General features: G+C 45.5%; 1 protein-coding gene across 2 annotated transcripts in view; it reads right to left on the reverse strand.

Moving 5' to 3' along the window:
- Window positions 1–1,043: 1,043 nt before the first annotated feature.
- The window catches only part of FBXL20 (F-box and leucine rich repeat protein 20), a 266,578-nt gene continuing 244,525 nt past the window's right edge, over window positions 1,044–23,096 (reverse strand). The window contains exons 14-15 of one of the 2 annotated variants that reach the window (XM_082272996.1): window positions 17,384–17,596; window positions 1,044–1,980 (exon numbers count right to left, since the gene is read on the reverse strand). In XM_082272996.1, coding sequence (XP_082129122.1) covers window positions 1,873–1,980; window positions 17,384–17,596 — 321 coding nt within the window. In that variant the 3' untranslated portion in view covers window positions 1,044–1,872. The remainder of the gene's footprint in view (window positions 1,981–17,383; window positions 17,597–23,096) is intronic. The other variant, XM_082272997.1, reaches the window with a different exon arrangement.

A 23,096-nucleotide genomic window follows, 5' to 3' on the forward strand; every position in this document is an offset into this window, starting at 1 on the left:
ATTTAGACAGGTTATGCCAAGTCCAACTGTACATTCATGTGTCTCTAACAGAAGTAGGTAAGGATTTCTTGCAAAAAATGTAAAAAAAACATTTACTTTTTTAAAAAAAAATTTAAACACACTTAGAGAGACCCTGTCGCCAGACTATTAATTTCAACACAAATCTTACCAGAACATTTTAATGTGAATTTAACATATTTTATGTTGGTTTATTTACCTGGAAAAGCCTCCCTTGTGTAGCCATCCAAAAGTCCCGAGTCTACTGCTGGGAACCGGTACAGAGTGCAGTTAAGAAACTCTTAGGCCTCTTTCACACGGGCGTTCCATATGTCCATATATCACCCCATCCGTTTGCGTGTGATATACGGACATAATGCATGTCAATGGGATTGCGGATGTCAGCAGGTGACCATCCGATTTGCGTCCTTTCAGTTCTGTTCCGTTTTTTGGAATGGAACAGAACCCTATTTTTCTTCCGTTTAAAAAACGGAACAACATCAGCAATCCCAATAGACATACATTATGTCCGTATATCCGTATATCCGTATATCATCCGCAAACGGATGGGATGATATGCGGACATACGAAGCGGATGACACAAGTGTCATCCGTGTCCGTGAAAAAAAAAGTGCCGCAGCGGAGAAAAAAAACAGAGCGGCCGTGTGAAAGAGTCCATAGAAGAGGAAAGGCTATAAGGTGCAAGGCTAGTCATGTTCTAGGAAGTTCAATGGCACAATTCAAGTGGATAAAAAAAAAAAAACATTTATAGAAGGAAGAAACAATGCAAGCAAGCATAAAAAAATAAAAAAAAAATCTGTGGGTTTGCCTGCATTTCTTTATTTGGTGACAGGGTCTCTTTAAAGTTGGAACTTCAGGTTAAAAAACGAACATTGAACACTTAGCGGCCAAAACCTGCCCTCAGCCACTGTGCCTGTTATTTTAATTACTTAGTCAGGATTTAACTTGTATAAAAAAATGTGAAATTCTTAAAAAAAGAACACACAAATCCATACCTTTTGACAAAGATATCTTAGTAACCAGACTCTAGACAATTTTTTTTCCATTTTTACTTATGTAATTGGCATCATTATCACATCCACGCGAACGTGAGGAGGGATCACCCTGTAATATCATTAAAATTATATTGTACAAAGTATGTGTGTGTGTGTATATATATATAAAATATAATAATATATAGACCCACACATACATACATATATATATATATATATATTTATATAATTCATTATTTGTAACATTTCTGTTTTTCTGTTCCATCTGTAGGGAATGCATTATGTCAATGTGGAAAGTCCAAGATATCACAAGCCAGGGGTGGAGAGAGAGAAGGGTGCTTAGGCTACCCTTGCTGCTGTGTCCCTAATGCAGTACCAGGGATTAAAGTAGAAAACGAGGTGCAGCCGGTATACCTTTTTAGGTCCTTAAATGGAATAGAAGTCCCTGCTCCTCTGTCCACAAAACTCTCCTCTGGAACCACAGCAAAGGATAACCGTATTAACCCCTAATCAGACGCCAAAATACACGAGATCATGTTTCCAAAAACCTAAATTTTCAAACTCCTCCCTTCCAAAGTTTTGGGACAAAATCCTGGAGTGTTGTTGATTGTGCTCCCCTTCACAAATCTTATTTTTTTTCCCCAACCAGCCTGGATAATGCAGCAAGGAAAAACTGAAAAAAAATCTGTGGGTTGCTAGACCCCGCCCCAAAGTGCAAAGGGCGTGTGCGCTCTTACATTAGGGAGGAAAGTCTCCTTTCCCCCACCATGACCACAGTAAGCTGGCGCATTCTCTTCCAAATGAGTCCAGCTGGAACCCCACACACGAATGGTGAAGGAGTCCAGATGTAGGTCTCTTCTCATAGGATGGCACAGCATCTGCAGAATCGCTGCCTGCTGCCCCCCACGGAGGGAGGTGGTGTGACTGGAGCAAAGTAGGCGTGGACTTTAATGTTAGGTAGATGTGTCTGAAAGAAAGAATAGAAGATATTTCATTAGTGGGAGGCGTGTAAAGCTAAAACTCAAAATGTATTTGACAATTAATTGCAGAAAACAAGCAACAGAAAGAGCACAGTAACCAAATTTCTGTTTATTGTGGTCAGGCAAGTTAAAGTGTCCTGCATTCACACTATCTGGTCTCCCACAGTACACAGAACATGGAAATGCAATAGTTTTAGTAAATATATACTGATAAATACTTTTTTCTCTTTAGCAGTTGGAGCAGTCTTGTGACTTGTATCACTGTCTGCTTAAAGCTTGAAGGAGGGGTTTTCACTCTCACCTGATCCTCTGTCTGGACAGTGCTGATTGGCCCTGTGCTAATCACATGCACTCTCCCAAGAAAAAAGAAAAAATATACTCTAGCAATACACAACAAACTAAGCATGTGAAGCCTGTCCCCCAATGCTCTGGAGTCAGTGGAAGAAGGGGAGGATCAGAGAACAGGATCACACAGCCTTTTTACACAATGCAGTGGATTACCCCTTAGGCTCCACAGTGAGTATAACAAGCATGCTTTACTGCACATAAAGACTGATTTTACGTTCGTGGGTTTAGTAACACTTTAACCACTTGCCGACCGTCGCACGACTATTTACTGTGGCGGTCAGCCCCTCACAGGCAAAGCGACTTAGTACTACGTCGCTAGCCTGTGAGGCTTCTAGGGCGCGTGTGCCCGGCGGGCCCGCGATCGTCCGTTACACCGGGAGAAAGGCAGGCGGCTAATGTAAACAAAGCCGCCTGTCATTCTTCCCTGTGTAAGAATGGAGATCAAACGGTTCTGCTATGTAGGACCGTTGATCTCTGTTCTTACACCTCAAGCCACAGCCAATCACAGTTAGAATCACGCCCCTAGGGACACACTTAACCCCTCGCTCGCAAAAAAAGTTAACCCCTTCACTGCCAGTGTCATTTTTACAGTAACAGTGAATATGTATAGCACTGATTACTGTAGTAATGTCACTGGTAACCCCAAAAGTGTCAAAAATGTCAGTCAAGGGTCCGATCTGTCCGCTGCAATGTCGCAGTACCGAAAAAAAAAATCGCAGATCTCCGCCATTACTCGTTAAAAAAAAAAAAAAGACAAAATTCTTTTCCTTAGTTAGTAAACGCAATAACTTTTGCGCAAACCAATCAAAATACGCTTTTTGCAACTTTTTTTTACCAAACATATGTAGCATAAAACAAATTGGCCTAAAATGTTAAAAAATTTAGATTTTTACATTTTTTTGGGGAATTTCATATAAAAAAATGTAAAAAATATTGTTATTTTTGCTAAATTTACGCTCTTTTTTTGTTTATAGTGCATGATCGAAAAATCGCACAGGTGATCAAATACCACCAAAAGAAAGCTCTGTTTGTGGGAAAAAAAGGACGTCAAATTCGTTTGGGTACAGCGTCGCACGACTGCGCAATTGTCCGTTAAAGCCACGCAGTGCCGAATCGCAAAATAGGCCCTGGTCAGGAGGGGGGTAAAATCTTCCGGGGCTTAAGTGGTTAAAGCTTGAAGGAGGGGTTTTCATTCTCCCCTAATCCTCTGTCTGGAAAGTGCTGATCACATGCACTCTCCCAAGAAAAAAGAAAAAAAACACTAGCAATACACAACAAACTAAGCATGTGAAGCTGTCCCCTAATGCTCTGGAGTCAGTGGAAGAGGGGGAGGATCCGAGAACAGGATATAATATAATAAAAATATTCTAGTTATAGGTGGAGCCTGGGGGGGAGGGGGTAGAATCCCTTGGCTCTTTGCTATAGCTTCCAACTTTGTACCTATCCCCTTGGGAGCTTATGCTATTCCCAAATCAATCAAAGTGAATAAAATCAAACTGCGGCCAGTTTTTTCCTCTAGCAGGTGGCAAAGGAGTAAGTCTACAGAATGAACAATGCTCCCCAATCCAATCAAAAATGGCTGGAATGGTTAAATGATCTCGTATGTTGGCACCTTAACCACTTCAAAACAGGGCCAACTCTGACATTTAGGGCTGTGACTAACGATCATTTTCATAATCGATTAGTTGGCTTATTATTGTTTTGATTAATCGGATAAAGACCTAAAAAAAAAAAAAAAAAAGTTTGTATAATTTAGATGTAAAGCTTAAAAAAAAAAAAAAGACAATTTGTTCTTGAATATCAATATGCAGTGGTAAATATAAATTACCAGCTATATGGTTAGGGAACAAAATATCTAATTCACTCTGAGAATAACACAGTATATACACTGGATATTAACAGTCTACACACCCCTGTTAAAATGCCAGGTTTCTGCGATGTAAAAAAATGAGACAAAGATAAATCATTTCAGAACTTTTTCCACCTTTAACGTGACCTATAAACTGTACAACTCAATTGAAAAACAAACAAATCTTTTGGGTGAGGGGGCAGTAAAAATAAAAAAACTAAAATAATGTGGTTGCATAAGTATGCACACCCTCTTATAACTGGGGATGTAGCGGTTTTCAGAATTAACCACTTAAAGCGGAGTTCCACCCTGGATTTTTTTTTTTTTTTAATACCCCCGGGACAGTCAGGGCTAGTGCATTCCACAATGGCTAGCCTCTGATCTGTCCCGGGTTGCACTTACCTGTTAGGACAAATACTTACCTTGCAAACGTCTTGTCCAGCGCTGCCATCTCAGGTGTGGGCAGCTTGAAGCCAGCGAGATCCCCTTCGGCGTCTTCTTCCGCCTTCTTTGGTCCCACGATGCTCTGCGCCGGCCCCGACGTCACTTCCGGGTCGCACGCGTCATCCCTCTGCAGCTTCTGGGCATGCCCAGAAGCTGTTTAGAAGGGGATGACGCGCGCGACCAGGAACTGACGTCGGGGCCGGTGCAGGCGCAATGATTCCTGGGAGCTATGACGTTCAGCTCCCAGGAATCATTGCAGAGCCAGGAAGCGACGACGGGCCACGGCCGAGGAAGGAGGAAGAAGGAAGTAAGGTAAGTATTTTTTCTTCGCTACGAGGTAAGTAAAAAAAAAAAAAAAATATGCGATTATCCATTTCTTTTTCAGGTGACCCAGAGCGAGAAGATGGAGGTAAGTATAAAAATAGGGTGGAACTCCACTTTAAGGATCAAGCCTATTTCTGACACATGTTGTTTAAAAGGTAAAATCTGTATTTTTTGCTGGAAAATTACTTAGAACCCCCAAACATTATATATATATATATATATATATATATATATATATATATATATATACACGCACGCACGCACACACACAGTATCTCACAAACACCCCTCACATTTTTGTAAACATTTTATTTTATTTTTTAATTTTTAACACTTTAAAAAAAAAAAAAAATCTGATCAGTTTTATTGCTGTCACAAGGAATGTAAACATCCCCTGTGACAGTAATAGGCAGTTAGAGGTAATCTTTTTGGAGGGACTGGGGTCTAAAAGACCCCAGACCCCTCCACTGCAATTCAAAGTATTTAAAAACGTTGAAATCGTCATTTTTTGAATACTGACACTTTTTAAGTCAGCACCAATGGCAGTCGAGTAAACCAGAAGTGACCTCACTTCCAGGTTACATGATTGGAGACCCGATCGAACATGAATCCGGCTTTGTTCGGGTTTCCAACCCGCCGGTGGACGTGATGGCTGGTTGCTCGGGTCTCCCGGTGGGAGGTGAGACCCAAGCAGAGCCACAGAAGGTGGTAGGAGGGGGGTAGGGGGTCGTACCCTCTCGCTCGCTGGGATAATGGCCGAGCGGCTGCTGAGCTGCATCGGTTGTTATCTCCTGAAAGCCAACCGACAGCTCAAAAAAACGGTACCGGTTTGATGCAGGCATTATCCTGGTACAATCACTTCCTCAAGCCAATATACAGGTATTAAAGCAAATCTCCTGCGCTCAAGTAGGATATGACGGAGGGAAGGGAGGTGCACTTCAGACTTAGGGTGTAAAAAAGCCAATGGTCTTGCTGCCCCATCAGGATCAAGGGTATCTAGAACCAAGTGAGAGAAAAGACAAAAGAAAAAGGGGGGCACCGACCTAGTGCATCACCACTAAAACCATTTATTAAAAAGTATACAATATACTCACAAAGCAGGTGTGATATTACACACATCAACATTGCATATACAATCTCCAAGGTAGCCAAGGTCCCATATGTGGCAATTTTTCTGGCTCTGAGGAAGGGGGTTCGCCCCTGAAACGCGTCAGCCCAGCCACAGCAGCCCCATGCGGCACTCTGCATGCCAATTTGCCACATATGGGACCTTGGCTACCTTGGAGATTGTATATGCAATGTTGATGTGTGTAATATCACACCTGTTTGTGAGTATATTGTATACTTTTTAATATTTTAATAAATGGTTTTAGTAGTGATGCACTAGGTCGGTGCCCCTCTTTCTTTTGTCTTTTCTCTCAATATACAGGTATGTCAGTTTGCGGGAAGTGGTTAGGCAATCACATTCAAACTCATGTTAAATAGGAGTCAGTACACACCCACCATCATTTAAAGTGCCTCTGATTAACCCCAAATAAAAGTTCAGCTGTTCTAGTAGATCTTTCCTGACATTTTTTAGTCTCATCCTACAACAAAAGTCATGGTCCACAGAGAGCTTCCAAAGCATCAGAGGGATTGGATTGTGAAAAGGTATCAGTCAGGAGAAGGGTACAAAAGAATTTACAAGGCATTAGATATACCATGGAACACAGTGAAGACAGTCATCATCGAGTGAAGAAAATAAGGCCCAACAGTGACATTACTAAGCACTGGACATCCCTCCAAAATTGATTAATAGACGAGAAGAAAACTGGTCAGGGTGGCTGCCAAGAGGCCTACAGCAACATTAAAGGAGCTGCAGGAATATCTGGCAAGTACTGGCTATGTGATACATATGACAACAATCTCCTGTATTCTTCATATGTCTGGGCTATGGGGCAGAGTGGCAAGATGGAAGCCTTTTCTTACGAAGAAAAACATCCAAGCCCAGCTAAATTTTGCAGAAAGGCATCTAAAGTCTCCCAAAAGCATGTGGGAAAATGTGTTATGGTCTGCCGAAACCAAGGGTGAACTTTTTGGCCATAATTCCAAAAGATATGTTTGGCGCAAAAAAAACACTGTACTTCAGTGAATCATGGTAGTGGCAGCATCATGCTTTGGGGCTGTTTTTCTTCAGATGGAACAGGGGCCCTAGTCAAGGTAGAGGGAATTATGAACAGTTCCAAATACCAGTCAGTATTGGCACAAAACCTTCAGGCTTCTGCTAGCAAGCTGAATATGAAGAGGAACTTAATCTTTCAGCATGACAACGACCCAAAGCATACATCCAAATCAACAAAGGAATGGCTTCACCAGAAGAAGATTCAAATTTTGGAATGGCTCAGCCAGAGCACAGACCTGAATCCGATTGAAAATCTGTGGGGTGATCTGAAGAGGGCTGTGTGCAGGAGATGCCCTCGAAATCCGACAGATTTGGAGTGTTTTTGCAAAAAAGAGTGGGCAAATATTGCCAAGTCAACCTGTGCCATGCTGATAGACTCATACCCAAAAAGACTGAGTGCTGTAATAAAATCAAAAGGTGCTTCAACAAAGTATTAGTTAAAAGGGTGTGCACACTAATGCATCCATATTATTTGAGTTTTTTTTATTTTTACTTCCCTCCACCCTAAAGATTTCAGTTTGTTGTTGTACAGTTTATAGGTCACATTCAAGGTGGAAAAGGTTCTGAAATTATTTATCTTTGTTCCATTTTTTTACATCATAGAAACCTGACATTTTAACTTTTTATATCCAATGTATACAGGTGCATCTCATAAAATTAGAATATCATCAAAAAGTTAATTTATTTCAGTAATTCAATTCAAAAAGTGAAACTCATATTTTATATAGATACGTTAGACACAGTGTAATATTTCAAGCATTTCTTTCTTTATTTTGAGGATTATGGCTTACAGCTAATGAATGCCCCAAATTCAGTATTTCAGAAAATTGGAATATTACAGAAGACCAATAAAAAAAAAAAAACGTAAATTATTATTTTTTTTAACAAACTTGTCATACCTGCTCTGTGAAAAGGTTTTGCACAGAGCAACCCTGATTCTCCTCTTCTGGTGTCCCCTAACAGTGCTTCTGGCTCCTCCTGCCTTCAGAGTGCCCCTATAGCAAGCTGCAGAGTGTAGTATAGAGTGCCCCTGTGGCAAGGTAAAAAAACTTCTGCCTTTCGAATCATTTCCTCCATTCTCCTGCCCAGGACTATATGTCCCACGAGGCATTCTTCCTCCAACATTGATAAGTTCCCAGGCACTTACTGACATATATGGACGGTGTACTGAGCTGTATGTGTGCTGCACTGTATTTTCTGATATGTAAACAAAAATGCATTCTGTACGTAGGTCAACTAATTGGCCAACGCCTATTTTCATAATCAATTATAATCGATTATGTCGCTTAGCTTTTTCAGCCCTATGATGATTTCTCACATACACATTAAAAAATAAATAAAAAATCTGCATTCTTTGCTAGAAAACTACTTGGAACCCCTAACCATTATAACGGAATTTTTGTAAAATCTTACTTGTAAAATTCCTTTCTCTGAGTCCTCCGACAGTCGCCGCCTCTTCATATTCGTCACAATGGGGTAATTGACCTTTGCTCCGTAGGAGTAGTTAGGCAAAAGAATATGTCAATATTAAAGCTTTTAACATATCCCACCCCCAGGGGGTGGTCCCCTCAGTCAATACCCTCCTACTTCCTGTAACCATACCTCAGTTTCAGTAGAATAGCAGTAGAGTATATAACCAAACCCCAAAAGAGGGGCGGGGGCGGCGACTGTCGGAGGACTCAGAGAAAGGAATTTTAAGGGAAGATTTTACAAAAATTCCGTTTTCTCTTACGTCCTCCGACAGTCGCCGCCTCTTCATATTCGTCACAATGGGGACGTCCCAAAGCAGTACAAACATGAGGGGTGGGAAACGCAGCCGCGCCTAAGGCAACGCAGTCTCCACAGCAGAAAACAAAGGAACCTTACCAAAAGGAAGGAAACCAGCTGGGCAGCATGAAAAAAAACTTGCTCAACAGGAGCAACAACCCAGGAAAAAAACAAATAACCTAGGGATAAACGACATCCCAAACAGCCAAGGGCCCAAAAACAAGGGACCCTAAGGTACCGCCGCACTAAGAACCTTGCGGCCAAAAGGAAGCATCTGCCGATGCCTGAACATCCACCTTGTAGAACTTCGAGAAGGTGCGAATGGACGACCAAGTCGCCGTCTTACACACCTGGGCCACAGAAGCCCGATGATGACAGGCCCAAGACGTACTCAGAGATCTGGCAGAGTGCGCCTTCACAGGCATGGGGGGAAATTTCCCCTTCAGAGCATAGGCCTGGTCAATGGTCTGTCTGATCCATTCAGCGATGGTAGAAGCCGACGCCGCCATGCCCTTCCGAGGACCCTCTGGAAGGACAAATAAAGAATCCGACTTGCGAAAAGATTCCGTCGATTTCAGGGAAACCCTGATCGCCCGAACAACATCCAAGGAGTGCAAATCCACCTCCTTCGGATGTTTAGGCTTCGCGCAGAGCGAAGGCAAGACAATGTCCTCATTGAGGTGAAACTCCGAGAACCTCTTCGGAAGGAAAGAAGGGTTAGGTCGCAAGACCACCTCATCCAAGTGAAGGACCAAATACGGAGATCTGCAGGACAAAGCAGACAGCTCCGACACCCTGCAAGCCGAAGTGATCGCCACCTTCTTGGACAACATAGACAATGAGATCTTCCTGATCTGTTCAAAAGGAGCGTGTTGCAATACGGACAGAACAAGGTGCAAGTCCCATGGAGGCAAAGGTTCCCCCCTAGGAGGGACCAGGTGTCGCACCCTTTGAACAAAAGTGCTAACCAAGGGGTTAGACGCCACAGGGCATAGAAAAAGAACGGCCAGCGCAGAAACCTGGCCCTTGATTGTAGCCAACGCCAAACGCTGGGCCACACCCGTTTGAAGGAAAGGCAACACCCTAGACACCGAGTATGAGCGAGGGGGATACCCCCTGGACTCACACCAGGCAAAATAGACCTTCCAAGTACGGTAGTAGACTTTCCCCGAGGAAGACTTCCTCGCGTTGATCAAAGTGTGAATGACCTCAGGGGAGAGACCCCTATCCTTCAGGACCTCGGTTTCAACAGCCAGGCCGTCAAAGCCAGCGACTGTAAAGCAGGATGAAAAAATCGGTCCTTGAGACAGAAGAGCTTCTCGAAGAGGCAGACGCCACGGAGCGTCGATCGCCAGATTCACGAGGTCTGCGTACCAGGACCGGCGAGGCCAGTCCAGTGCCACTAGAATCACCGTGTGCGGTTCCGAGGTCAACCTGCGAAGGAACCTGGACAGCAGTTGAAACGGTGGAAATGCATACATCAGCCGACACTGATGCCACGGAGTTACCAACACGTCTGACGCGTCTTCCCGAGGATCGCGCGTCCTTGCCACGAACCTTTCCACCTTGTTGTTCAGACGAGACGCGAACAGGTCTACCTTCGGAAGACCCCACCGCGCACACAACATCTGGAAGACATCCGGGTGGAGGGACCATTCTCCCTGGTCCAAAGTCTGGCGACTCAGATAATCCGCCTGCCAGTTCTCCACCCCCGGAATGTGTTATCGCCGGGACATGCGTCTTGGCCCAAGACAGAAAGTCGGCCACCACCCGAGCCGCTCGGGCACTCCTGGTGCCCCCGTGGTGGTCGATGTATGCCACCGCCGTGGCATTGTCCGTCTGCACCCGAACCGGACGGCCCTGCAGCCTGACCGTCAAACGTCGAAGGCAGAGATTTATCGCTCGCAATTCCAGAATGTTGATCGGAAGGGAGGATTCCTCCTCCGACCAAGTTCCCTGGGCGGACAGAGCCCCCAGAACACCACCCCAGCCCGACAGGCTGGCATCCATGGTGATCACCGTCCAGGAGAAAAGACGAAAAGACTTGCCCCCCCGACACCGCCGGGGACTGTAGCCACCACAGAAGATCCCTTCTGGTACGATGACTCAATGAAATCTGGAGATCCAGAGATTGCAGTCGCCAGTCCCACCTGGACAGGATCTCCGCTTGGAGACCCTGCGTGTGAAATTGGGCGAAGGGAATCGCCTCGAAAGCCGAGACCATCAATCCCAAACACCTCATACACGTCCGGAAGGACGAGCACTGATTGTCCCTGAGGGACCTGGCTTCTTCCTGAAGTGTCCTGAGCTTATCGTCCGGTAGGAAGACCTTCGCCTGGACCGAGTCCAGGATCATTCCCAGGTAGGGAAGACGAACCGACAGGCACAGCGTCGATTTTGGAAGGTTTATCGTCCAACCAAACTCCTGTAGAGTTTGCATCGTGACGGACAGGTCCGTCACCAGACCCTGACTGGTCGCAGACCGAACCAGAACGTCGTCCAGATACCCCAGGACAGAGATGCCCTGGGCTCTCAACAAAGCCAGAACCGGTGCAAGCACCTTGGTGAACACCCGCTGAGCCGAAGCGAGACCAAAGGGTAACGCCACGAACTGGCAATGACCCTTCGCAATGGCGAATTGAAGGTACCTTTGGTGACCCTCGAAAATGGGGATGTGAAGGTACGCATCCTTCAAATCGATGGAGGCCATAAATTCCCCCGGAACCAGGGCAGCCACCACCGACCGCAGGGATTCCATGCGGAAACTCGCGAACCCGCACAAAGCGGTCCAGAGCTTTTAAGTCCAGAATCGGACGTACCTTGCCCTCTTTCTCGGGCACATTGAACAGATCTGAATAGAACCCCCGAAATCTGTCCCGATGAGGCACCGGAACCACCACTCCCTGAGCCCGCAGGTCCCGCACCGCCAGGTGCAGATCCCGCAAACGCTCCGGAGACAGTTGAAGATTTAAGGGAAAAAATCTGCACGCCGGCCGAGATAGAAACCCGATCTCTGCTTACATGTCCACGGCTTCCTTAGGGAGCCTTGACCTTTGAAGGGTTTGCCCTTATAGTGTGACCGAAAGGCACGAAAAGGACCCCTGAGAGGGTCTAAAGAAGCATGCTTCGTACCATGAGCAACCTTAGCCTTGCGGGATTGGGGCAAGAGCGAGCTCTTACCCCCCGTGATCCCCTTTACCAGCGCATCCAAGGGTTCGCCAAAAAGGCGAGATCCCGTATAGGGTAGATTAGCTAAAGTTTTGCGAGAAGCTTGGTCCACAGACCAACATTTCAGCCAAATCAGGCGGCGTGTCAACACCGCCACGCTGTGCACACGTGCAGCCAAAGGGACTATATCTAAGTCCGCATCACACAAATACATGACACCCTGATGGATTTGATCCACCATAGCCAACGTCGCTGGAGGGGCAGAGTCAGCCACCAGGACGCGCCTGAGCACCCGCGTCCAATCCGCGACAGCCTGAGCTGCCATAAGTGAAGCAAAAATAGCTTTCAGCATGGAACCGGTAACCGAGTAAGTATTGCGGGCAAGAGACTCCAGCCTCCTGTCCGTGGCATCCCGGAACACCGGGGTATCCTCCGCCGGAATCGCAGTAGATTTATGCAAAACTGCCACCGCGTGATCCACCGGAGGTGGCACACACCAACGTTCATCAGTAGCGGGTGTGAAAGGATAACGTAGCTTGAACCCACTTGGCACAGCAAAAAGCTTCCGTATATTGCGCCATTGTTCCCTAACAGCGTGCTGAAAAACCTCAGAGCAAGGAAAAACCTGCGATGATTTGCGTCTCCGCTGCGTCCCATAAGAGGCCAGGACGGCAGGAGGACATGGTTCATCCTGCAAATGCAGTGTTTGTTTGATAGAAGCAACCATTCATCCATGAGTGCAAGCTCTTCAGACGAGCCAGGGGGGGAATTATCAACCCCTTCAACTTCTGCCTCCCCTTCAGACCCCACAAGGTCCAGGGACGAGCGGGACCCCGATAAGGTGACCCCAGCCATAGCAGCCCCATCACCATCGCCCTCTGAATCAGAGGAAATTGAAACTCTGGGCCGTTTTGTGGATTGAGCAGCCACAAGCGTCTGCACCTGAGCAGCTAAGTAAGCCACGACAGTAGCCAAATCACCCCCCGCGGGGGGAGCAGCAGCAGTCCCTTGGCCCCCCCACTAAAGTGGGGGGACAGTTGCTTTTCTGAGAATCCATGCCCCCAAAAGTGTGTAGGAAAAAAAGGAGTACTGCCTCTTTAAGCTCGCGGCGGAGCCCACCGCACACACAGCACACACCGACCCCCCACAGGGAGAATCACAAAAACATAGGCAAGGAATACACGAATAAGGAAGATAAAACCTGGAGAGACCACTCAAGCTGCTGCACCGATCGCTGTTCTCAGGGAAAGGAAGCAATGTAACACAGACCGCTCCTATAAGCCTATGGAAGGCTCCACAAACATGGCCGCCGGTGAGGGACTTGCAAAGGCAGAGCATGCAGCGCTGACATGTGGCCCGAGCGATCGCCGCCAAAATGGCGGCGCTTGGCGCCAAAAACGCCGCTCCCAGCACACAGAAATGGCCCTCATAAGCCTGCAGCTATTAATAAAATGGCGGACCGCAGCAGCGGCCGCCGCATGTTGCACAAAACATGATCCACAGCATGCCCTACAACATACAGCATGTCACACAGAGAATCACACAGTTTGTAACACAGAACAGTGTATAACAGCCCCCCTCCTTGCAGCCCACAGCAGCATCAAACCAGACAGGGAGCCCAATAGTGTGAACAGACATGCAGGGTTACACAGTCCCAGACTGACACCCACTAAACAGACAGGTCCAGAGTACACTTACCTTCTGAGTGGCGTGGGGAACCCGCACAAGCGATCAAGCCACTGCACATGGGACAGGGAGAGTCGCAGCCAGGACGCAGTAGAACTGCGGTGCGAAACCGCATGGCATCCTGTGAGGTAGCCACCTCACCACAGCATCCCTGCAGCGAACAGGGATGGGTCGTTCACATATGCCAGGAAAAATACCTGACTGAACGCTCGATGGCAGGCTGGGAAGCCACTGGCCCACAACCTGCGACCAGGGGGGCCAGCCCGAGACCCAGCCCGCATGATCCTCTTCATCAGAAGAACTAACTTAAGCTGAAGAAATAAACAGCTAAGTAAAGAGAGAGAAAAAAACTCAAATAAAATCAAAAAGAAGATAAAGGCTGAGACAAAATGCCCCAGCACAGAAACAGCCAGCTAACTCCTGAAAGCTAGACAATGAAACTGAGGTATGGTTACAGGAAGTAGGAGGGTATTGACTGAGGGGACCACCCCCTGGGGGTGGGATATGTTAAAAGCTTTAATATTGACATATTCTGTTGCCTAGCTACTCCTACGGAGCAAAGGTCAATTACCCCATTGTGACGAATATGAAGAGGCGGCGACTGTCGGAGGACGTAAGAGAAATATTTTTTATGCAGAGGCCCCTGAGAATACAATCATCACTGATGCAATTTTTTTACGTTACAATATAATTGTGCTGCCATTTTTTAAGTGCAGATTTTTAGGAAATATACACTTTAGTGCACACAACCATAATAGAACACCCAATGTTTTGGTAAAATATAAAAGATGATGTTACACCAAGTAAATAAACACCAAACGTGTTAATCTTTAAAATTGCGTCTGTGAAATTGCGACAAACTAGGGTACAATAAATGATCCATAGGCAACGCTTTAAAGGCTTTTACAAGTTACCAGTTTAGAGATAATTAGGAAGCCTGGGCTCTCAATATAACATTTACAATGATACCTCACATGTGTGGTATGATCACACAGTTTACATATGCGTGCGGGACCTACGTGTGCATTCACATTTGCGTGGGAGCAAGGGGGCACTTTAAAAAAATGTTTTTACTATTTTATTTACATTTTTTTGCACAGTCTCAAATGTATTTTTTTTTTTTTTGGCATCAATATTGATTTTTTTTTATTCCACTTTGAACAATATAACTTGTGATAGCATGGAACATGACAGGTCCCCTTTATGGAGAGATCTGGGGTCTATTTGACCCTAGATCTCTCCTTTGCCCTCCAATGCAGCTGATCAAAGGAAGATCGATTTTGTTTGCTGCTTTACTAGCCAGTAACAGCTAGTAAACCAGAAGCGTCAAAATCCTTGACGCTTCCAGTTTCAAACACCATAGAGACAATTGGGAAACGTATGTTCCTCTTTCATATCTACGATCAGCCAGCGCAACCACCGGCAGCAGCCTTGGGCTCCCTGGTGGGACAGAAGAGCTGAGAAATGGCAGCATACCGCAGCACGAGGTTGGGGGGGGGGGGTCTTTTGCTGCTTGTAAAAGTGATCAAGTGGCTATTTAGCTGCTTGAATCACTTTTACCAAAAAGATCATTGCCAGATCGAAAGAACGATAACTGAATGATGACTGCAATGATGACTACAGTCTGAGTAGATCCATAGGAATGCCCGTGACCACACAGCAGGGTGTGGTCACGGGCTGATGAGCTGCTTCAAACTAGGTCTTATGTGATATATATTGCACTGGCCTCCCTTCTGGTACTGGTCTGTGGATCACCTTGCATAATAAACCCCTCTGCATCGTGTATCAAGTACTTCACAGATACTCCAGTGACAAGCGGAGGTCTCTTACTCATGCCACTTGCGGACGCTGGGGGTGCCCAGGATCTTGGTCAGTTGCCCGCTCTGGTACTGACTGATTTCAGCCTTGTATGAAATACTCTGGCTTGGTTCTTTTAAACATGCGGTTGCTTCATTCTAAACACCAGAGCATCTGTGATTGTAGACATCTGTACATAGCCATGCTCATGTAGATCCCTGAGGAAGAATTTGACCTCACCATTTTCAAAACGCGTTGGGTCTTAGCTATCTATGTTTTTCACAATATGCTCTTTTCTTTTGTCAGGTGTTGTGTATGACATTGTGTAACCGCATCATTTTGTTTTAACTAATCCGGAGGTTCTCTCTGGATTCATGTGATCTTTTTTACACGTTTCATGCAATAAACTTTATATTTTTTGAGAAATTTTTTTCCCTTTTTTTTCTCTTTTCCTATATTTTCTTATACCTTTTTGGAATTCAAACTTTGTCTACCCATTGCCCTTAAAAGTCCCACCCAGGGGGTTTTTCCTGTTGTATGTATTGATTTTGGGATGCGGGCATACTAATCTCTATTTGGCTCCAGTGTAAGGCAATTACATTGTAAGATTAGGGCAGGCATTGAAGGGCGGTTACAAGGCTTTTTAAAAATTCAGTATAAATGTTGCTTAAATGCACTTGTGAGGGAGCCCTAACAGCAAGGCCACTGATTTTTTAAAAGTTCCCCATTTCAAGTGAGCAAAACAAAAATCCAGTGGAAACTGATTTGCAGTGCATTGTTTTCAATTAATAATTCCAACCATTTGTTTTCTCAAAACTGGGAAACAAATTAAAACAGTGGGTGCAGGAAAACTGGAGAACTAAACCGCTGTGTAAAAAAATACCGGGGTTATGGCAGCAGATAGCTGCCATAACACCAGCATTTTCTTACATGGCAGGTGGTCCGCTTTACCATAAAAGTGGTCCCAGCGGCGGATTCACTACGGGATCACTTTATGGGCGGCGAGAGAGGTGCCCACCCGCCGCTTTCCAGTTGTTTTCCCCGCTTACCGGAGCCGTCGGTAGCAGGGAAAACTATCCCATTCCCTCTTCTGATGGGCAGGAAGTCGAGTGAGGGCAAGATGGCCCCCCACTCGACTCTATGCCCTTGGAGGATTGGAGCGACATCAACTGTCACTTCTGCCCAACGGCCACATTTTTTTTTTTAATGCTTTTAAGTGTAAATGTGAGATCGGAGGTCTTTTTGACCCCAGGTCTCACGTTTAAGAGTACCTATCCTGCTTATTTCTATTACAAGGGATGTTTAAATTCCTTGTAATAGGAATAAAAGTGATCTAAACATTTTTTTAAAGGGACAGTGTAAAAATTAAACATAAAAAAAATAGGAAAAAAATTTTTTTAAAGCGCCTCGTTCCTCCGAGCTTGCGCACAGAAGCGAACATATATGCAATTCTCGCCCACATATGTAAACGGTGTTCAAACCACGCTTGAGGTATCGCCACGATCACTAGAGTGAGAACAATAATTCTAGCACTACGCCTCCTCTGTAACTCTAAACTGGTAACCTGTAGAAACCTGTAAGCGTCGCCTATGGAGATTTTTAAATACCAAAGTTTGTAGTCATTGCATGAGCGTGCGCAATTTTAAAGCATGACATGTTAGCCATCAATTTAAAAATTGGGCTAACTTTACTGTTTTCTTATTTTTTACATCAAAAAATTTTTTTATTTAAAATGTACAAAAAAGTGTAATTTTTTCCAAAAATTAATTGCGTTTTTAAGACTGCAGATATATTTTCAATTCACCACTCTTCCATGACAAGAGGATTTGCAGAGCTTGATCCCTACCCGGAGTCTTTTGATGCCAGCCCGTGTGATCTGTTGGCAGTCATACAATTCAATACGCTCAAGACTCTGGCAACTTTTTAAATGCTCCAATGATGCATCGGTGATGAGAGGACAATTATCTAATTCGATAACTTCAAGACGATCATGTGCACAAGCACCATTGCCCAGGTGGCGGATACCATCATCTGTGATCAACTCGCAGTGGGAAAGGCTCTGTATAGAGAAAATAGAAAAATTATGCTCTTAGGTGATAAATCATGAAGAAATGAGAAAACTAATCTCACTGCAAGCCACCATTTTGCTTACCAGAATGGAGCTATGAGCAACATAAATGTATTTCGTGTAGGTTTGTTACTAGAATTTTTATGCTTGGGGCTTGCAGTGTATTGGCTAACACTTCAGGCTTCAAAACAAGAGGCCAGATTTAATTTTTTTTTTTTTAAGTATAATTTTTTTTATTTATAGTAACAGGTTAAAAGCAGACAAGTATTTTTCAAATATGGTATGACGTTGGCAACATCCTTATAACAATGTTGCAAAATGTTACATTTGATGGTGATATTTCCTTTTGTCTACTCTAAACCTTAAAAGTTTTCAACAAGGGATTTGTCTTGGCTGTGCCTCAACTACATTTATACTTACTTTCTACCTACTTACTTATACTTACTATATTTATACATTTATATGAAGAAAAAAAAAACTTTATAAAAGTAATGAAGAAGAATACCTCTAAAGTGGTATGACGGGATGTTTTTGAAGGCTTCTCAACAAAGGCTAGGTTGAAACATATGCGAATTGGATGCGGGTTTCTCCGCATCCAGTTCGCATGACAGGCGAGTGTGACTAGCTCTTAATGGAGCCGGTTTATACAGGTAACCGCGGTCTGCATTAAAAAAGGGTCCTATGCGTCTCTGGCTTCAAGCAAAAATTTGGATCGTTTTTTTTAACAGCCTGCAGTAGGCTTTCATGTAAAAGCATACCTAGCAGATAATTAGCCACTAAACTGCTTTTACAAGCAGTGGGAGGAGACTCCACTCCTTCCACCGCGTTCCACGTTTTTCTCGGGCTCTCCTGTCCCACCAGGTAACCCAAGACTGCAGCCGGTGGTTCCGTCAGCTCGCCATAGAGCGGATTGGAGACCAGAAGGGCTCCAATCATCTCTATGGCCTAAGATACCGGAAGCTACGAGCATTTTGTGACTTTGGTTTCGCCAAATATTAACAGCGCCATTGGAAAATTAAAAAGTCTAATAGACCCCAATTTTTATTTTTTTATTTTTTTTAAAAGAGTACCTGCCACTACGTATTGCTATCATAGGGGATATTTAAATACCCTGTGATAACAATAAAAATGAAAAATAAAAATAAAAAATAAAATAAAATAAAAAAATAAAAAAGGGAAGGTGTCCAAATAAAATAAAAAAGCAAAATAAATAATGAGAAAAAAAAAAATAAATTCAAGCACCCCTGTCCCCCCATGATTGCACACAAAGGTGAACGAAAGCATTGGTCTGGTGTCATGTGTAAAAAGTTGATGGAAAGCCTCCGGGTGAAGAGACCATTCTCCTGGATCCAACGTCTGCAGACTGAGATAGTCCGCTTGCCAATTCTCTAACCCCAGAATGTGCACAGCAGGGAGGGCTGGAACATAATCCTTCTGCCCACCTCAAGACACCAGGCCACTTTCTGGGCCACCAGGGCACTCTTTGTGCCCCCTTGATGACTGACATATGTATGCCACAGCCGTAGCATAGTCCGATTGTATCCGTACAGGGCGTCCCTGCAGACGATCCGTTCATTGAAACAAAGTCTGATCGCCCGATTTTTCAGGATGTTGATCAGCAACCTGGACTCTTCCCAAGTCCAGACACCTTGGGCCGAACACACTCCCAAGACACCTCCCCATCCGGACAGACTGGCATCTGTGGTGATTACAGTCCAATACAGGGGAAGAAAGGATTTCCCCAGATGCAGAGCCAGGGAGCGGAGCCACCATTGGAGAGACTCCTTCGAACCCCACCTCAACAGAATGAGGATAGTCCAATGACAGCGGATCCTTGTTCCATTTGATCAGTATCTCCCTTTGCAAAGATCTGGTGTGGAACTGCGCAAACGGAACTGCCTCGAAGGTGGATACCATCAGACCCAGTACATGCATGCAAATTCTGGGTGATGATCGATGGTTGGACAACAGGAGCAGAACAGCATCCTGTAGCTTCAGAAGTTTTGTCTGAGGAAGAAACACCCGGGCTGACGCTGAATTCAGCATCAGGCTCAAGTAGTCCAGCTTTGTGGACGAAGACAGTGCCGACTTCAGAAAATTCAGTGTCCCCCCCGAATTCCTGCAGAGTTCGCACCATAACGTCCAAGTCGGCTTCTAGAGCCGTGGAAGACTCTGCACGCAGAAGCAGATCAATCAGATAACCTTGCACCGCAATCCCCTTCTGCTGTAACAAGGCCAACACTGGGGCCAAAACCTTTGTGAACACTCGAAGAGCTGAAGCAAGACCAAAGGGTAACTCCATGAATTGAAAGTGCTCCTCGCCCACGGCAAAACGAAAAAAATGCTAATGCTGGACATATACTGGAATATGATGGTAAGCATCCTGCGACTGTGGTCGTGACCAGGGCTATGCGACTTCGAAAGGTGTTTCACTCGCCGGTCAGTGGGGCTATGTCGCGGCCAACCTAGCGCGGAGCTAATAGTTGGGTCACGCTCGCAGGCCAGACTGGGAATACCCGAAGGATCTAGAATATCCAGTGTGTTGCCCAGTCCAGCTGTTGATTGTAGTTCACACAGGAACAAAAAAAATAAAGAAAAAAAAATGGATTTTTGTAAAATCTTACCGTAAAATCCTTTTCTCTTAGCTCATTGACAGACGTAGTCCTCAGTGATACAGCACCTTCGGGTTATGTTGCCTCCACAGGAGTAGGACTAGACAGGAAATAAAATGCTCTGGCCACACCCTAGGGGCAGTCCCAGAGGGTATATCCTCTCTCTCTCTGCCTCAGCAAATCAGTTATGTCATAAAAGCAGTCTTTAGAGAATTTAACCCAACCCAACTCAAAAAAACAGAGGGGCGGGTACTACGTCTGTCAATGAGCTAAGAGAAAAGGATTTTACGGTAAGATTTTACAAAAATCCATTTTTCTCTATCGCTCATTGACAGACGTAGTCCTCGGTGATACAGCACCTTCGGGAAGTCCCAGAGCAGTATCACAAATGAGGGGTGGGAAAATGGAAATCAAATCCAAATCTAGAAGGCCCAACCGGTGCCAACTAGAAGTTTACAATGCTCATCCTTAATGATGAGACTCAACAAAAAAATTTTCAAACAGAAAAAAACCCTCGAGGTAGACCACCGGTCTCCTCAAATTGCGGCCTGCAAAACCTTGCGGCCAAATGAGGCATCCGCCAATGCCATCACATCAATTTTATAAAATTTTGTAAAGGTATGTCCCGACGACCAGGTGGCCGCTTTACATACCTGGACCACTGACGCCTGATGGCGAAAGGCCCAGGAAGTACTGAGCGCTGGAGTGAAGTGCGCCCTAACAGGGAACGGAGGATTCCGACCCTTAATAGAATAAGCCTGTACCACCGTCTGACTGATCCATGTAGATATGGTCGCGGCAGACACAGGCAACGCCCTTCAAGGGCTATCCGTGATCACAAAAAGTGAGTCCGTCTAACGAAAACCACTTTAGGAAGGAAGGATGGATTCGGAAGAAGAACCACCTTATCCCTATGAACCACCAGATCTGGGGAACGACAGGATAATGCGGCCAGTTCTGACACCCTGCGTAGAGAAGTAATGGCCACCAAGAAGGCCACCTTCTGGGAATGTAAGCAAGGGAATCTCCCTAATATCTTCAAAGAGAAGTTTCTGAAGAACCGACCACACTGAATTAAGATACCAGGCGGTAAGGGTGCGCGCACTGGCGGAGCCAGATGTCGCACCCCCTGGATGAAATTCCGCACCAAGGAATGATTAGCCAAAGGTTTCTTGAAAGAAGATTGCTAACGCCGAAAACCTGACCCTTGATCGTGCTCAAGGATAGTTTCTGCTCAACCCCTTGTTGCAGACAGACCAAAATTCGGGTCACCGAATAGGTCTGTGGGGGAAATCCAATAGATTCACACCATGCAATATAAGACTTCCATGTGCTGGAAGTCGCTTTCCTTGCTTTAACTGGAGGTAGGAATAACTGAAGCTGACACTCCCTTGTCCTTCAGTACCTGGGTCTCAATGGCCAGGCCATTAAGCCAGCGACTGTAAAGCAAGGAAGTCTCCAAGGAGCGTCCGCGACTAGCCTCGCCAAGTCGGCGTACCAGGCTCGACGAGGTCAATCCGGAATTTCCAGAATAACTGGAATTCCCTCCACCTCTATCCTGCGAAGAAGTTCCCGCAGCAACTTGAGAGGATGGAAGGCATGCCGTAGCTGATACTGCCCCCACGGGGCGATCAGCGTTTCTGCTGCGTCCGCTAGAGGATCGTGGCGCGAGCTACAAACCTCCGCACCTTCCTGTTAGGCCAAGGTGCCAACAGATCCACATCCGGGATGTCCCAATGAAGGGACAGCTAGGGAAAAAACCTCTAGATGAAGAGGCCATATGCGATTGGATCCGATTCGGGCTGCTCTAGAGCTGCTCGATCCAGTAAATCAGACAAAATCTGATCGCTCTCAGTTCCGATACCCTTTTTGGTAATCTGGATACTATCGGAAGAAATGACTTCCCCTGGTTGAGCATCGGAGACTTCCTGGTCCGCTCGCTCAACCGGATCCGATTGTCCAGGGAATCGGAATTCTGATTCCATTAAAAAAGAATCTCCTTCAGGAGAATTCGGGTATGAGACTGGGTATACGGTACTGCCTCTAAGAAGGCCACCATCAGTCCCAGCCAATTGACGGACAGCAACATCCGAATCGTTGACTGAACCTTCTGGAGTTTCCCAGCAAGGAGAAACTCTCTTGCCCAGGATGTATCCAACCTTAGGCCCAGATAATTCAGTCTCCTGGTGGGAACCAGGGATGATCTTTGGGAAAGCGAAAAAACGCTGATGTCCTGCGATGATGGGGATATAAAGATAGGCATCCTATATGTCAATGGACGCCAGGAAATCTCTTTGATGCAGGGAGGCCACCACTGTACGGATGGACTCTATTTCTTCCCAAGTCCAGATTTGGACGCACCTTGCCCTCTTTCCTGGGCATTGTGAATAGGTTCGAATAGAACCCCTGAAACCGTTCAATGTTAGAAGGGCAGAATCGCACCGGTGGAAGTGATCGAAACTCGATCTGTGTCCTCCAGAAACCGGTGAAGACATCCCCCCCCACCCCAGAGATGGGTAGGGGCGCATCAGGCTATATTCTTCAGGCTTGGCTGAGCCGGACTCTTTGTTTACCCGACCAGCGCCCTTTGAAACCCCTCTAAAGGGGCTTTGGAGGGTTTCGCCTTATCGCCCGCCTTCGCGGAACGAACAACTCTATATGAGCAGAAAAGGAAGGTCCTCGTTAGTTACGAGGTCTTTTTATCCTAACAGTCTGTGGCAAGACAGCAGGTGGTACCGTCTATCCTATAAAGAGGAATTCCTCAAACGGATAGCACCTAGCCATGCGTTTGGAAATAACAGGGGTTCGTTTCAAAACGACCCCATTTGAGTAAAGGAAAATCCTTCGCCCTTTTGGTAGGCTAACAAGTACCAAAAAGG

The sequence above is a fragment of the Pelophylax lessonae genome, assembly GCF_965119305.1.
Source record: "Pelophylax lessonae genome assembly, chromosome: 11".
NCBI lineage: Eukaryota > Metazoa > Chordata > Amphibia > Anura > Ranidae > Pelophylax > Pelophylax lessonae.